Source organism: Lathyrus oleraceus, chromosome 4, assembly GCF_024323335.1.
Source record: "Lathyrus oleraceus cultivar Zhongwan6 chromosome 4, CAAS_Psat_ZW6_1.0, whole genome shotgun sequence".
NCBI classification, from domain to species: Eukaryota; Viridiplantae; Streptophyta; class Magnoliopsida; order Fabales; family Fabaceae; genus Lathyrus; species Lathyrus oleraceus.
Window position 1 is genome coordinate 446,211,273 of NC_066582.1, and position 14,219 is coordinate 446,225,491.

General features: G+C 33.0%; 2 protein-coding genes across 2 annotated transcripts; both read left to right on the top strand.

Annotated features, from left to right (window-relative positions):
• Nucleotides 1-8,344: 8,344 nt before the first annotated feature.
• On the top strand, nt 8,345-9,330 carry LOC127076006 (uncharacterized). Its single transcript, XM_051017558.1, is given in 2 exon segments — nt 8,345-8,909; nt 8,912-9,330. Coding segments are annotated over 2 exon segments (564 nt in total). The 5' UTR covers nt 8,345-8,422; the 3' UTR covers nt 8,989-9,330.
• A 2,230-nt stretch (nt 9,331-11,560) lies between these two features.
• Nucleotides 11,561-13,536, top strand: LOC127137909 (uncharacterized). Its single transcript, XM_051064316.1, has 3 exons — nt 11,561-11,611; nt 12,376-12,949; nt 13,037-13,536. The coding sequence occupies exons 1-3, from the start codon at nt 11,561-11,563 to the stop codon at nt 13,534-13,536; spliced, it is 1,125 nt and encodes a 374-aa protein (XP_050920273.1).
• The last annotated feature ends 683 nt before the right edge of the window (nt 13,537-14,219 follow it).

The following is a 14,219-nucleotide window of genomic DNA, read 5'->3' on the forward strand; positions in this document are numbered from 1 at the left end:
TTTTGGCTTGCTATAGGTTGTAGCATTTGTTACGCGGTCCGTAGCATTTTCCACGGGTCGTAGCATTAGTTATGGCAACCCGTAGTTGTTTGTTATTTTTAGTATGTTACAAAATTGAAATAACATAACTCAAGTTTTATAACTCGGATTCAAATGCGGTCAAATGAGTTAGAAAGCTAATGCATAGATGTATCGTATGTTAAATGTTTCATGATTATTATATGTATGAATAATATTGTAAATAATGAATAATCGTATAATGTTGTGTAATATTTTAGGACACGGGCCCAATATTTTGATATGATTGTTATGAATCAAGTTGTGCATGATGAATGATTGTGTGAATACCCTTAGAGAGTGAGTCAAGTGTTTGATAAAGTACTTGTGAATCTCTAATGTGGTGATTATGTTGAAGGTTCGATAACAACCAAGTAGAATCCTTAGTTAATATAGGGTAAAACCTTGTGGAAGTCTATAATGTGGTAACCAAGGTTAATGTGTTTCAATATGATTTAGAGGTTCGAATGTAATTCACATTTTTCTGATTATCATGCATCATATATGTACCATAGTAGGTATCATCTAGTGAGAGTTTGTAGTACGACGTAACTCACATGTACTCATAGGCATTGCATGTCTACAAACGTCTAAGAGAGTGTCGTAGTACAGGTGTAGATCACATGTACTCCTAGAAGTATAGTTTAGCGAAGGGTGTTATAGTGTGTATATTGCTCACATATACTTTTAGACCTTGCATATCTACGGCCATCTAGGAGAGTGTTGTAGTGTGGGACGTGGCTCATCTATCCTCATAAACTATTAGAACTCGGGAACATAAACTATAAGTTTAGTGATGATGTCACATGCATTGGAGTATAGGAGAAGTGTATTTTATAAGCGTTCTTGTATACGTTGTGTAATGTTGTATGATTTTCTTTAATGTTGTAAGAATTGTGTAGCTGTTGAGTATTGTGATTAAGCTGCCCTTTTATGTTATTATACCATGTATTTTTGTAGAATGCATTCTCACCCCTTTATTCCTATGTTTTCCAATGTGAATATATATACAGAGTAATCTCAGGTCGAGACTAAGGAGTGGTCGTTTTGCAGTACCTTATGGAAGATGGTATAGAAGACAATTTCATTAGTTTTCCTTTATGCTTATGTTTTACTGGACTATTAGGTTGACTAGTTGGTTTAATTGTAATAAGGCTTTTATGTTGTGACATTGAGGTTGGGATTCCTATTTTTGAAATTATTATGTTTGATGTTATGTTTTAATCAAAACACTCATTTATGAGGAAGTTTTATGTTATTTATGTTAATGTGATACCCTTTTAATTTTATAATCACTTATTTTGCATGTATCTTATATTATAAATAATTTTTTATTGGAGTTTAGGGTGTCACACATTTTACGAGTGTTTATCCACAAGGATGGATTAAGGCTGCCATTTTCTGACATATAAGTGGTCGTCCTAAAGAATTAAAAGTTTTCCTCCTCCTAGATTCATTAGAGTTCTTGGGCTTACATGAAGGTATTCCAGTTGTGTGTTGAGCATAAGTCATGAAAGCCTTCACTCGGGTTGTTTCTCAACTTATTCTACATGGTGCGCACCTCCCAGGACAACTATCGCGACTAAGGGCTCATTAGTTTCCACCCAGATGATCCTTGGTTTAACCATTTCATCCATGATTGGGGAGATTTTATGAGGCGTTTCTTACTGCTAACACCCCTCACTCTGGAGGTACATCTTGCATTTTCCTCTTCCCCGACCGAATTTCCTCGTTTGTTCAAAATCATATTCTTGAAGTATTGATCTTAGTCTTACTTCCATCGTGACGCCAATTTTTATTGCACCAAATTAGAATCTATTTCCCCTGACGAGGTGGCAATGAAGAAGGGCCTCTGTTCTTGGTTCCAAGGACTTTTCTATGAAGAAGAGTTTGGCCCCAGTGAGGGAATTTCTTTTGAGGTGAGAAAGAAGCGAATTGACACTTACGCCATCGTGAGTGTGGTTTTTTGGGAGAAAAGGAATGAGATTTTTGGTGAGGACGGAGTCCTATAGTCTTTTTTGACGTGTGTGATTTCATTTTAAAGATAACATGAATATGTTGAAGATGGTTTATGGCCTTTCCAACACTCAAGGCATCAAAGTCGGTCCTACTGAGCAAGCCCCGATGCTCCCTCCTACGACCATGACTCATTCTTTGACTATTACTTCCATCGTGAGCACCGAGACCGCTATAGCCGGGGTCGAACAACTTGTTAGCGTTTTAACCGTTTTGACTATGGAGGATCTTTCCTGTCCTCGATTTCAATAAAGAGGGGTCGAGATGAAGAACTACACTCCCCCTAGTCGAGGGTTATACCAATCAAACACGTCTGATCAAGGACGCTTTGCTGGGATAGATAACTCCCTTCTTACAGATGCCTCCCATTCTTCCTTCTCGGCTTGCTTGCACTCTTGAGGATGCTATTGTGTTCTCGACATAGGGTTTATACTTTGACCAAAATATATCTGAGGAGGATAAGGTGAAACGCCTCTCTAAGGTCACCTTTAACATATATTGGACCTATGATCTATTCGCTTTGGCTTCTTCTAGAAGAAGGGATATCTTAGTTGTCGGTAAACCTTAAAAGATGATAGGTACTTGGAAGGGGAAGTACGAAGCCATGGAGAAAAAGTGCCTGAATTTCTACAAGGAGATGATTGAGTTGTAGGAGAAGTCCAAGATTTTTGAAACTTTTCAATAATAGGCAAATAAACATGGTTCCTCTGCAACCTGGGCTGCTCGGACCACTAAATTAAAATCTTCCCTCGAGGCGGAGAAAAAAATGATGTTACAAAGCTTTTAGCACTGTTACTAAGATGAACCAAAGCGTAGACAAGAATCAGAAGACACTTCGGCAGAAGGCCAAGGCTTATGCTGAGGCTCTGAAGGCTCTTGAGGGTGAGGTTACTGGCCTGAAGGAGAAGTTCCACAATTATCTTTTGCGGTTTATCCAAGGTGTGCTCAGGGTCTGAGATCTAGTTGTGGAACAAGCAAATGAATTTTTTCACGGGGCCATTATTATTGTTGAGGCGTTGGATCCCTTCAAGGATGATATAGAAAGGGACTCCAAGGGTGATCTGTGTGCTTCATCTCCAAGAGTTGTAGCTTGAGTTCTTCTTTATTTTCTTTGTATTGTTTTTCTTGTTCCTGTAATGTTTTCTAGGCTGCTGCACCTTGGATGTAATGACAATATTTATATAATATATTCTTACCGCGATGAGTTGTGGCTTTATTTGACTTTGAGTTTCAAATATGCGTTTCACTCTACTTTAGTGTCATATTATGATTCTGATTTGTTGCAAGTTGTTGCAACATCAGGGCTTGCACATTGCCTCGTGGAAGGTGTAAGATGTCGCCTGATGTAAGGTGCAAGACCTTATAAGCTTTTATTTCATGAAGATGATGTATTTTGTTGAGTCGAGGAACTTGGTGTGCTCTTGGAATTCTGTAGCTTCAATCAGAGTATCTTTGCCACTAGCTTCAACTGATAAGAGTTATTACGCTTGCTCCACACCGCCAAGAGTTGTTCATGGCCACAAGAAAGGTTCTTGTCCCTACTTTTAGGGCTGACCTATTTTAATTTGTAGTTTATCACATTAAATGATGTTTTCTACCATGTTTAATTGTTGTGTTTATTCGATGTAATTAGCGTTCCCTGATTCAAGGTGTATTTGTTTTTTGTTTTTAGCATGCCCTGATTCATGGTGTATTTGTTAGTTCAATCTTGAATGGATTTAATTTTAATGAACTTTCATCCTGAAATTAAGAATGTATTAGATTACTTCAGTTTACTTTAAGTTATTTAGATAATGATGTGAACCAAGTATCCAAATGATAATAAAACATATTGAATTTGCTTTGATAAAATATTTCACAAAAATGTTTTTAGGATCAAAATCTACATATTTGACTTTTGAATTCACTTAGACCTAGTCAAAAGATCAACTTTGAGGTCAATTGTTGGGTGAGAATGTAGATATAGTAAGGTCTAGAAGGGGGTTGAATATAATATACCCCTTAAAAAATTGAACTAAAAAATGATTTCTTTTTACAAAATCAGAATTAAGGTGCAGAAGCAAAATATAATGAGGAGAAGTAAAGCGTGATAAATGGGTTCAATAAATTATGTTTTTTCATTAACATAGAAACAAGATAAAATCATTAAATTAATAAGTACACTTGAAGTTGATTTAACAAGTAATTTAAATCCATAAACATAAAGTCAATACACTCTTTATTTAAGAGACAAATATTCATCAAATTAATTGCATCACTTACCTACACTTATATGATAAGACTCTATCAGTAAGACCTAATTCTAGATAACATTTTTATGATGAATTATGATTAACATGCATGATATGATGCGGAAAATTAAAGAGATAAGAGTAGAAGAATACACACACACACATATATATATATATATATATATATATATATATATATATATATATATATATATATATATATATATATATATATATATATATATATATATATATATATATATATATATATATATATATATATAATGGTTTGGCAATTTGCCCTCACTATACATACTCCACTCTTCGATGATGTTAATCATCGAAAACGATAACATCTTCTACTAATGATAAAAGTTAAAGGTACAAATATTTTGGTACAACGAATTATTATCAAACAGAACACTAATAACCAAACGCTTTAGCAAACACAGATCTAAAACAATAATTTTTCTTGTTGATGTAGATTACTCAATTGCTAACATTCAAGATCTTCAATGATCTTGATCCACCAAACATGATAGACCAAATTACCTACTCCAAGCTTTAATTATGAAGCATCCTTTACTCGGATCTGACAAAGTCTTGTTTGAGTAATTGTTATATCACTGAATGAGGGCAACTCTCAATTTTTTTCTGTGGCAACCTTAACTATGATCCACCAAACTTTTCCTTGAAGAATTAAGAAAATAACTCTTATCTTTCATGACAACCACCAAGCAATAATGAGCAAGAACTGATTCTTTATCCTGATATAAACAACAAAATTTCACACACAAAAAACATTAGATTCTCTAATGTACCTCAATCTATCTCTCGTATTGAATTTTTAGAGTGAGACCCATAATAATGGTTTTCTTGGAATGAGGTTGAAGATGATGAATAATATCTAAAGAATGTCACACAATACAACTGCATAATTCTCACACTTTCAATATTCTAGGAGGTTTCTCACAAGGTTGAATTTTGAAGATAGTTGATTGGTGAGTGATGAAATCAATTATTGACTTCTCTCAAGTTTCTTGACAAGGATTGTTTGGATTCAAATGAATTTTCTAGGTTTTCAAAACAGAAACATTCAATGGCATATCATGAGGTTTCTCTCAATTGTGATCACCACATGTGATTCACAAGTGTCATTGACTAACAAAGTCAACAACCCTTTTTGGAGAAATTAAAAAGGATTTAAATAGATTTTAGAGGTAACACACAAAAATAAAGAAAAGGAACAATGAGATTGATTTAAATCAAAGAGATATTGTGATTTAAGTCAAAGAAAGAATGAAGTGAATCAAGGTAATAAAGTGAATATCATATATAAATCTAAAAGACTTACACCAAATCACAACCCTTAATATGAATAAATCAAACAGTCATATAAGTAGTCTATCTTTTAGGAAAAAGAAATAGTCATATATATATATATATATATATATATATATATATATATATATATATATAGAGAGAGAGAGAGAGAGAGAGAGAAAGAGAGAGAGAGAGAGAGAGAATATCATGTATAAATCTAAAAGACTTACACCAAATCACAACCGTTAATATGAATAAAGACTATCGACTGACAGTGTAAAATATTTTTACACTGTCAATCAATCAGAGATGTGCATCCCGCCAAATCACACATTTAATTTTAAAATACTTGTATGACATGGCAGAACGTTATAATTCTATTGAATGATGGTGTAAAGAAAGTTTACACTGATAACACACTACATTTAATCTCTCTCTCTCTCTCTCTCTCTCTCTCTCTATATATATATATATATATATATATATATATATATATATATATATATGACTGTTTGATTAAATCCTATTAGCGATAGAGATTTTGTGTAATACTTATAGACTTACACCTAGTATCAATGGATCATCTCTCTCTCTCTCTCTCTCTGACTTACACTTTGTGTTAACGGATCCCCTCTCTCTCTCTGACTTACACTTTGTGTCAACGGATCCTCTCTCTCTCTCTCTCTCTCTCTCTCTCTCTCTCTCTCTCTCTCTCTCTCTCTCTCTCTCTCTCTCTCTCTCTCTCTCTCTCTCTCTCTCTCTCTCTCTCTCTCTCTCTCTCTCTCTCTCTCTAAATCGTAGCCTTTAAATAGAATCTAATTTAATAGTTAATTAGCATTTTTACTTAATTAATCATTAGATTAGATTCAATTTAAAGACTATGATTTAGAGTACGTTAAAAAAATCTTACTTATGGTCAAGATCAAATGACACAAATGTGTCAAATTTAATAACATGACATCTCCGATAACTCTTTTTCTTATATCCATATAACAAAATCCGTCGTTGGATTTAAAGTTATTATGATATATATCACATCTATAAAATTTCACATCAATCAAATATCATTTAATATATTAAAAAGAATTATAAAAAATATCGGTTTTCATGAAGTTTTATATGACGTTAGTTTTTATGTATCTCATTGATATGTCAAAATAATTTTGATTAATATTAAATTTTATATACATGATCTATTTGATAATAGCTTTCAATTCAAGAGTCGATTTTTGTTATACGAATATACGGTAAAGAGTTATCAGAAGTTTCATATTATTAAGTTTGAAATTTTGATGTTATTTAATCATGAGTATATATATATATATATATATATATATATATTATATAATATATAATATATATATATATATATATATATATATATATTATATATATATATATATATATATATATATATATATATATATATATATATATATATATATATATATATATATATATATATATATATATATATATAAAGATTATTGTAGACACTCTAACAAACTTATAAGGTAGGGGTTCTTGTCGTGGTAAAATTAATGTTTTAAAAATTAAACGTTTAATCGGTTGGATCGGAAATCGAAGAGGAATTCGGTTGAGTCAATCTTTCAAAATCGTTAGTGAGTCAAAATCAATATAAAATAAGAAAAACCGGATTGAATCGTCCAAAACTATTTAAACCAAAAAATCGAAGTCGATTTTGTAAAACTGTATGGTTCAAAAAAAAATACATCAAATTATTATTTTATTTTTTAAAATGTTTTAATATATCATTATCGAAACTTAATATACATTCTTCAATGACATAAAAAAATCCATATTTTTTTTACAACCATGCAAATTTATAAATTTTGTTACTCAATTATAATTTTTCTTTCAACCACGCTTTATCATCTTCATGTCGTCTCTTTCAAAAATAGTCACGATATTCAACTCAATATTAATTGTCGTTCAAATCAATATCGTTTGTTGTTGTCAATTAAGACTTATTTGTCGTAGTTCAACTCAAATTGATTTTTTTTTGTTGTTTAATAAAATATATGATTTTATTTATTTTGATATTTAATTATTTGAATTTTATTTTAATTATTATATTTTATTATTTTAATTTTGATTTAAATTAGTTTAATTTATTTTATTATAACTCTTTAATTGAATCAAATTATTCTTAAACGAAGATTGAAATAAATTATAAAACTATGTTATGTTATTATATGTTTTCGGTCTTGGTATATTAAATTTGTAATGAATTTTTAAAATATTTATTTTATTAAATTATAAATGTATGTTTATGTGTGACATATTTATGTAATTTAGTTTTATATTATTAGTTTATTTAATAAGATTGTTCGATTATAGAGAAAAAAAGAAATTTAAATAATGGTCAGATATTTTTTAATAAGAAAAATGGCCAAAGTTTTTTCTTTTGACACAAAAAAAAGTCAAGTTTAGAAACTAAAGTTTGGACACGATACAATGATTTCTCTAAAAAAAAATTCATTAAATATCAAAATTATTTAATTTTGCTTATATGTAGACTAAGCAAAAAGTCAAGCAGTCCATTTATTGATGAAATAACTACATCTAGATAGAGTCAACATAAACCAGCTTTGAAATCTTGACACACAAAGCACACCCATTTATAACCGCGTCTCCATATTCTCTTTTCAAGATTATTATTTATAGTCAACAACGTGTCCATACATTAATATACTACTGAGCCCAAAAATTATTTTATTATAAATATAAACATACTCAAAGTACGACCACAAATTAAATTTGTACACACAACAATGGCAGAACCAGATCAAGCAAGACCATTAGCTTCAGTTAGAGTCCACCCAAGAAGCGATTATGAAGAAAAAGCTCTCAAAAAAATGAACCATAGAAGAAACCTCAAGTTATGTGGTTGTGTAACAGCAATTTTACTACTACTTTTAGTCATAGTAATTGTCATCTTAGTATTCACGGTTTTTAAGGTTAAAGATCCGACAGTAACAACAAATGAGATCCAACTCACAAACTTTGGTCTCAACCTTGTTCAACTTCCAACACCTCAAGTTAAGATCAACATGACCATGTTAGTAAACATGTCTATTAAGAATTCTAATAGAGCATCCTTTAAGGTTGGGAATAGCACAACATTGGTGTACTATCGCGGTATATCGGTAGCAGACGCGGTGATACCGGCGGGACTTGTGATCAAGGCGCGGAAGACGTCGGGGTTGAATGTTACGGTGGATGTTATGGCTGACCGCCTCGCCTCTAGTCCGGATTTGCTGAGAGATGTGCTTCAAGGAAAGATGATAATGAATACTTATTCGGTGATTCCGGGGAGAGTAAAGATTTTGTTTATTAAGAAACATGTTGAGGTGAAGATGAATTGTACTATGACGATTGATATTTCAAAGAGAGGAATTCAGGACATGAATTGTAAACATAAGGTGAAACTTTAGAGATGGAGTTTGAATGTTTTTGTTTTTGTGTTTTTGTGGGGACCTATGCTAGAATTCTTTATTTTATTTTATTTTTTTAGAATTTTGTAAGAGATTTATGGCCATAGCCCATAGGTAAGCCTATAGATTTATGTGTTGAAATAAATAACGATAGCAGCAGACTGTGTAGATTATCTTTAGTCATACTTTTACACTAATTATATGTTTTTAATTTGACATAATATTTAGTTGATTGTTGTTTTTTATATAGGTTATGTGTTTTTTTTTTAATTCTCAAAACCATTCATTTGTCATTGCAAGAAGACAACTTGTGTGTTAGTGAAGGGAATAATATGCACTATTTCATGTTCATAAGTACTGTAATCATATAAAGAACTGGAACAAATGATATTCAGTAACAAAATAGAGGAAAACTCTCTTTTGATTGTTGAATCAAGTACTCTTTATTTTAATTTTTTGTTTGAGTGTCTTAAACAAAATTAATTTAAGAGTTATAAATTAAATTTTAGACAAAATCATAATTTAAGTCTATTGAGTTTTTTTTTTTGCAATATCTATATTGAGATCGTCTGAACAATAAGTAATATTTTTTTTTATAGAAGTGGATCAAATTAAATTCTTTATTGCAAATGTATATGCAAATAACTCTTATGCGATTCAAAGACAGTTATGGAATGAAATTACCAATCTTCATGGTGTCAATTCCTGTCTTTGATGCATGATATGTGATTTCAATATAATTATTGATTTTCATGAGAAATTTGGTAGATGACTTTCGGACAAAATTTTCATTGATGAGTTTCTTAGTTTGACTGATAAAAATGAGTTTATTGACATTAATGGTAGCTGTAATGCCTCAATTTTATTTAAATTATTTTTTTTAATTTAATTATGTGATAGTTGTGGCTGTGTGGTGTTGATTGGTTTTTGATATGTTATGTATCCATGGTGTGGGGTAGTTACCTTAGAAGTTAAGATGTTGGGGAGTGTATGAGCAAAACGTAGAAAGGGTGGTGTGGTGAGTAAGACTAATTAACAATATTAGTTATTATTTACTTAATTAATTAATATTATATGAATATTAATTTAATTATTTAATTTGAGAGGATTATTATATTTATTATTATTATGAGATTAATTACTATGCACTGTCACTGTAAAAAGATTTACACTGTCGATTCATCATCATCACCCGTTTGCATTACTTTATAGGTTTTCAAAATAAAAGTCAAACTTATTTTATTATCCAACATCTAAGATTAACTGACGGTGTAAAATCCTTTTACACTGTCAGTGTATTTCAATTAAATCTTATTATTATTTTTATTATTATTATTATTATTATTATTATTATTATTATTATTATTAAGAAAATAGTGATAATATAATAAGTTAACAAAATAATAGGAATTGTAATAAAAAGAATAGAAGAGGGGATTTGGGATAGAAAGTCAGTAACCTAACTTTTGGGAGAAAAGAGGAGAAGCAGAGAAAGAGAGAAGAAGAGGCTAGAGCTCAATGGGAGATTCACCATTATTGAAGGTTCAAGAATCGATTACTAGGAACTCTAAGATAAGGATGGGGTTCTGATTATATAAGGGGTAACATGATGATGGTGGGTAGATTATGCCATGTAGGTTTTGTGTTTTCTTCTCTATGTTGAATTTTGTGCGAATGATGAATGTTGAATTATGTGAATGATGAAATCGTTGTTGTTAAAATTATGAAATTTGATTGGATTGTTGTTGTCAATGTGGTGTGAATTGATCTTGTTTCGGATCAGATTCAGAACGCGGTTATGAATATTTTCGGGGTAAATAAGTTGGATTTTGAACTTTGGAAAAATGATTTTCGGATTAAAATGTGGTATAAACTGTTTGTGAGAAAAATGGGGTTTGGAGATGAATTATGAGTGAGTTTTGTTTTGAAAAAGTTGCAGAAAAGTGATTCTGCAACAGTGTAATCGGTTACCAGAATTGGAGTAACCGGTTACATTGCTTAAAACACGTTTTGGAGAAAATTTTAGAGGGTGTAACCGGTTATAGGTTTTTGGGTAATTGATTACCCTGTAAAACAGAAGTCACACAGGGGCTGGAATAAGGGGTGTAACTGGTAACCAGTTTTTGGATAATCGATTATTGTGTGTGTGTGTGTGTGACAGTGTGGGTTGCGCCACTGGTTGTGGTGTAACCGATTACTAGTTTTTGGGTAACCGGTTACACTAGAAGCATTTTCTTAAAAACTTTAAAAATTCATAACTTATGTTTCGAGTGTCCGATTCGAGTGTCATTCGAAACATCGAAAAGATGAGAATATGTATTATCATTTAAAATTGGTTTCAATACCTGTAAATGAATATTTTACTACGTGGTGGTGTTGATATGCATTGAAATGTTTATATGGTGGTGTGACATAACCTTAAATGCATTATTATTGCTTGTTATGTTGTATATTGATGTTGTTGAGTTGTATAACATGTGTTTGATGCGTGATGGTCAGTATTGGCGGTGTACATTGACTATGGAGGTGAGTCATTGTGCATGATGTTGTTGTTGCATGTATTATATGTCACATGCATTCATGTTGTTGGACAAATGGTCAGTTGTTAGTGAGCCTCAAATTCCATTGTGTGGATTGGGTCGGTAGTTGATTTCAGAGGTGATGGAATCAGTGAGACGTTATCAGAGGTGATGATAATGAAATGATGACTTTGATTCTAGGAGGTGAGGATCGAAGTGGTGAACTTGAGTGTTCACGTATTAGTACCACATGCATTGAGTCGAGTTGTGAGTCTTATTGTATTGTATATTTGTTGCATTTGATATTGTGTGGATTGTTGATTATGTTGTTGTTATGTTGGATGGTTTTTATGTTGCTATTATGTGTGAATAGTCGTTGTATGGATTATGTGGAATTGTATTGTGGAATGGGTGATGTGCATGTGATAATATGATGCATATTTATTATCATATTTTCCTTTATATAATTATGATATATCACCCCTTTTGTTTGAACGCCGCCTCCATGTGGGTAACATGCATATAATCCACAATAGGAGATCTGATGTGAGTGAAAGATGAAGTCTTCCATTTTATTTTAGGGGGGAGGGGGGAATTTAGGGTGTTACATAGTGGTATCAGAGCATGCCAGTTTGTCCAGCCAAGTTGTTAAGTCGATGTGGTGTGAAAGTTGAATACTGGCGATGTTGTCTCTTTAACCATTGTTATTGTTGGTGGTGTGAAATAGAAAATGGATGGAAGAAATGATGTGTTATTGCTGCTGCTTTGCAGGTTGTTGCTCAGGCAGTGCAGAATCAGCCTAATGATGGTGGGAACGACGAGTTCCGACATTTGAGGAAGCTCCATAGGAATAATTCGCCTACTTTCAAGGGTAGGTGTGATCCTGATGGACTGCAGACTTGGCTCGGGGAGATTGAGAGGATTTTCAAAGTGATGGATTGCTCTGAAGCACAGAAGGTGCAGTTCGGTACCCATATGCTAGCTGAGGAAACTGATGACTGGTGGATCAACACTCGTCAGGTGTTGGATGTTGCAGCTGAAGTTGTGACTTGGGTTGTGTTCAACAGGGAATTTATGAGAAACTACTTTCCTGAAGATGTTTATGGGAAGAAGGAGATTGAGTTTCTGGAGCTGAAGCAGGGTAACTTGTCGGTTACTGAGTATGCTTCCAGATTTGTGGAACTTGTTAAGTTCTACCCTCATTATAGTGAGGCGACTAATGAGTTCTTAAAGTGTATCAAATTCAAGAGTGGTTTGCATCCTGAGATGAAGCAGGCGATTGGATACCAACAGATTATGAGGTTTATAGAGTTGGTGAACAACTGTAGGATTTATGAGGATGATAGTAAGGCTCGGTCCGCTCACTACAAGGGGCTGAGCGAGAGGAGAGGAAAGTAGAGCCTGAACTATGGGAATCCATATAATGCTCCAGCTTATAAAGGTAAACAGAAAGATGATAATGGTAAGAGGCCAAGTGGGGGAGGTGATCTTACTCCTCTTAAATGCTATAGGTGCAGTGAGTTGGGTCATCGTGTCAGTGAATGTAAGAGTGATGTGAAGAAGTGTTACAAGTGTAGGAAGTTAGGACATTTGGTTGCTGATTGCAAAGAGAATATGGTGACTTGCTACAACTATGGTGAACTAGGACATATCAGTACGCATTTCCCGAAGCCTAAGCAAGCTTCAACTAAAGGAAAGGTGTTCACTCTGACAGGAACTCAGACTTTCAGTGATGACAGGTTGATCATAGGTATATGTTATATCAATAATAATCCTTTAATTGCTATTATTGATATTGGTGCTACTCATTCTTTTATTGATGTTGACTGTGTGAAAAGGCTAGGCCTTGTTATGTCTTCTATGAGTGGAGAAATGGTTATCGAAACTCCTGCTAAGGGTTCGGTGACTACTACTTCGTTTTCCATTGGATAATCTTGATGTTATCTTGGGGATGAACTGGTTGGAGTTCAATCATGTTTATATCAGTGTGGTTTCTTACTCCTAGTGGGGAGGAAGAAGCTGGTTTCTTGTCTACTAGAGAGATAAATGAGCTTTTGGAAGAGGAAGCTCGGGTGTTTGCGTTGTTCCCGATGTTATCTGCTAAGATTGAGGCGGTGATTGGTGAATTGAAGGTAGTGCAGGATTTTCCAGAGGTATTTCCAGATGACATTTCAGATGTACCGTCAGAGAGAGAGGTGGAGTTTTCTATTGATCTTGTCCTGGTACCATACCTATTTCTATGCCACCATATAGGATGTATGCATCTGAGTTAGCAGAGTTGAAGAAACAATTAGAAGATTTGCTATAGAAGAGGTTTGTGAGACCAAGTGTATCGCCTTGGGGAGCTTCGGTGTTGTTGGTAAAGAAGAAAGACGGTAGCATGAGGTTGTGTGTGGATTACCGACAGTTGAATAAAGCGACAATTAAGAACAAATATCCAATTTCGAGAATAGATGACTTGATGGATCAGTTGGAAGGTGCACGTGTGTTTAGCAAAATTGATTTGAGGTCAGGTTACCACCAGACCAGAGTGAAGGATGAAGATGTACAGAAGACGGCGTTTAGAACTCGATATGGACACTATGAGTATTTGGTGATGTCGTTCGGTGTTTCTA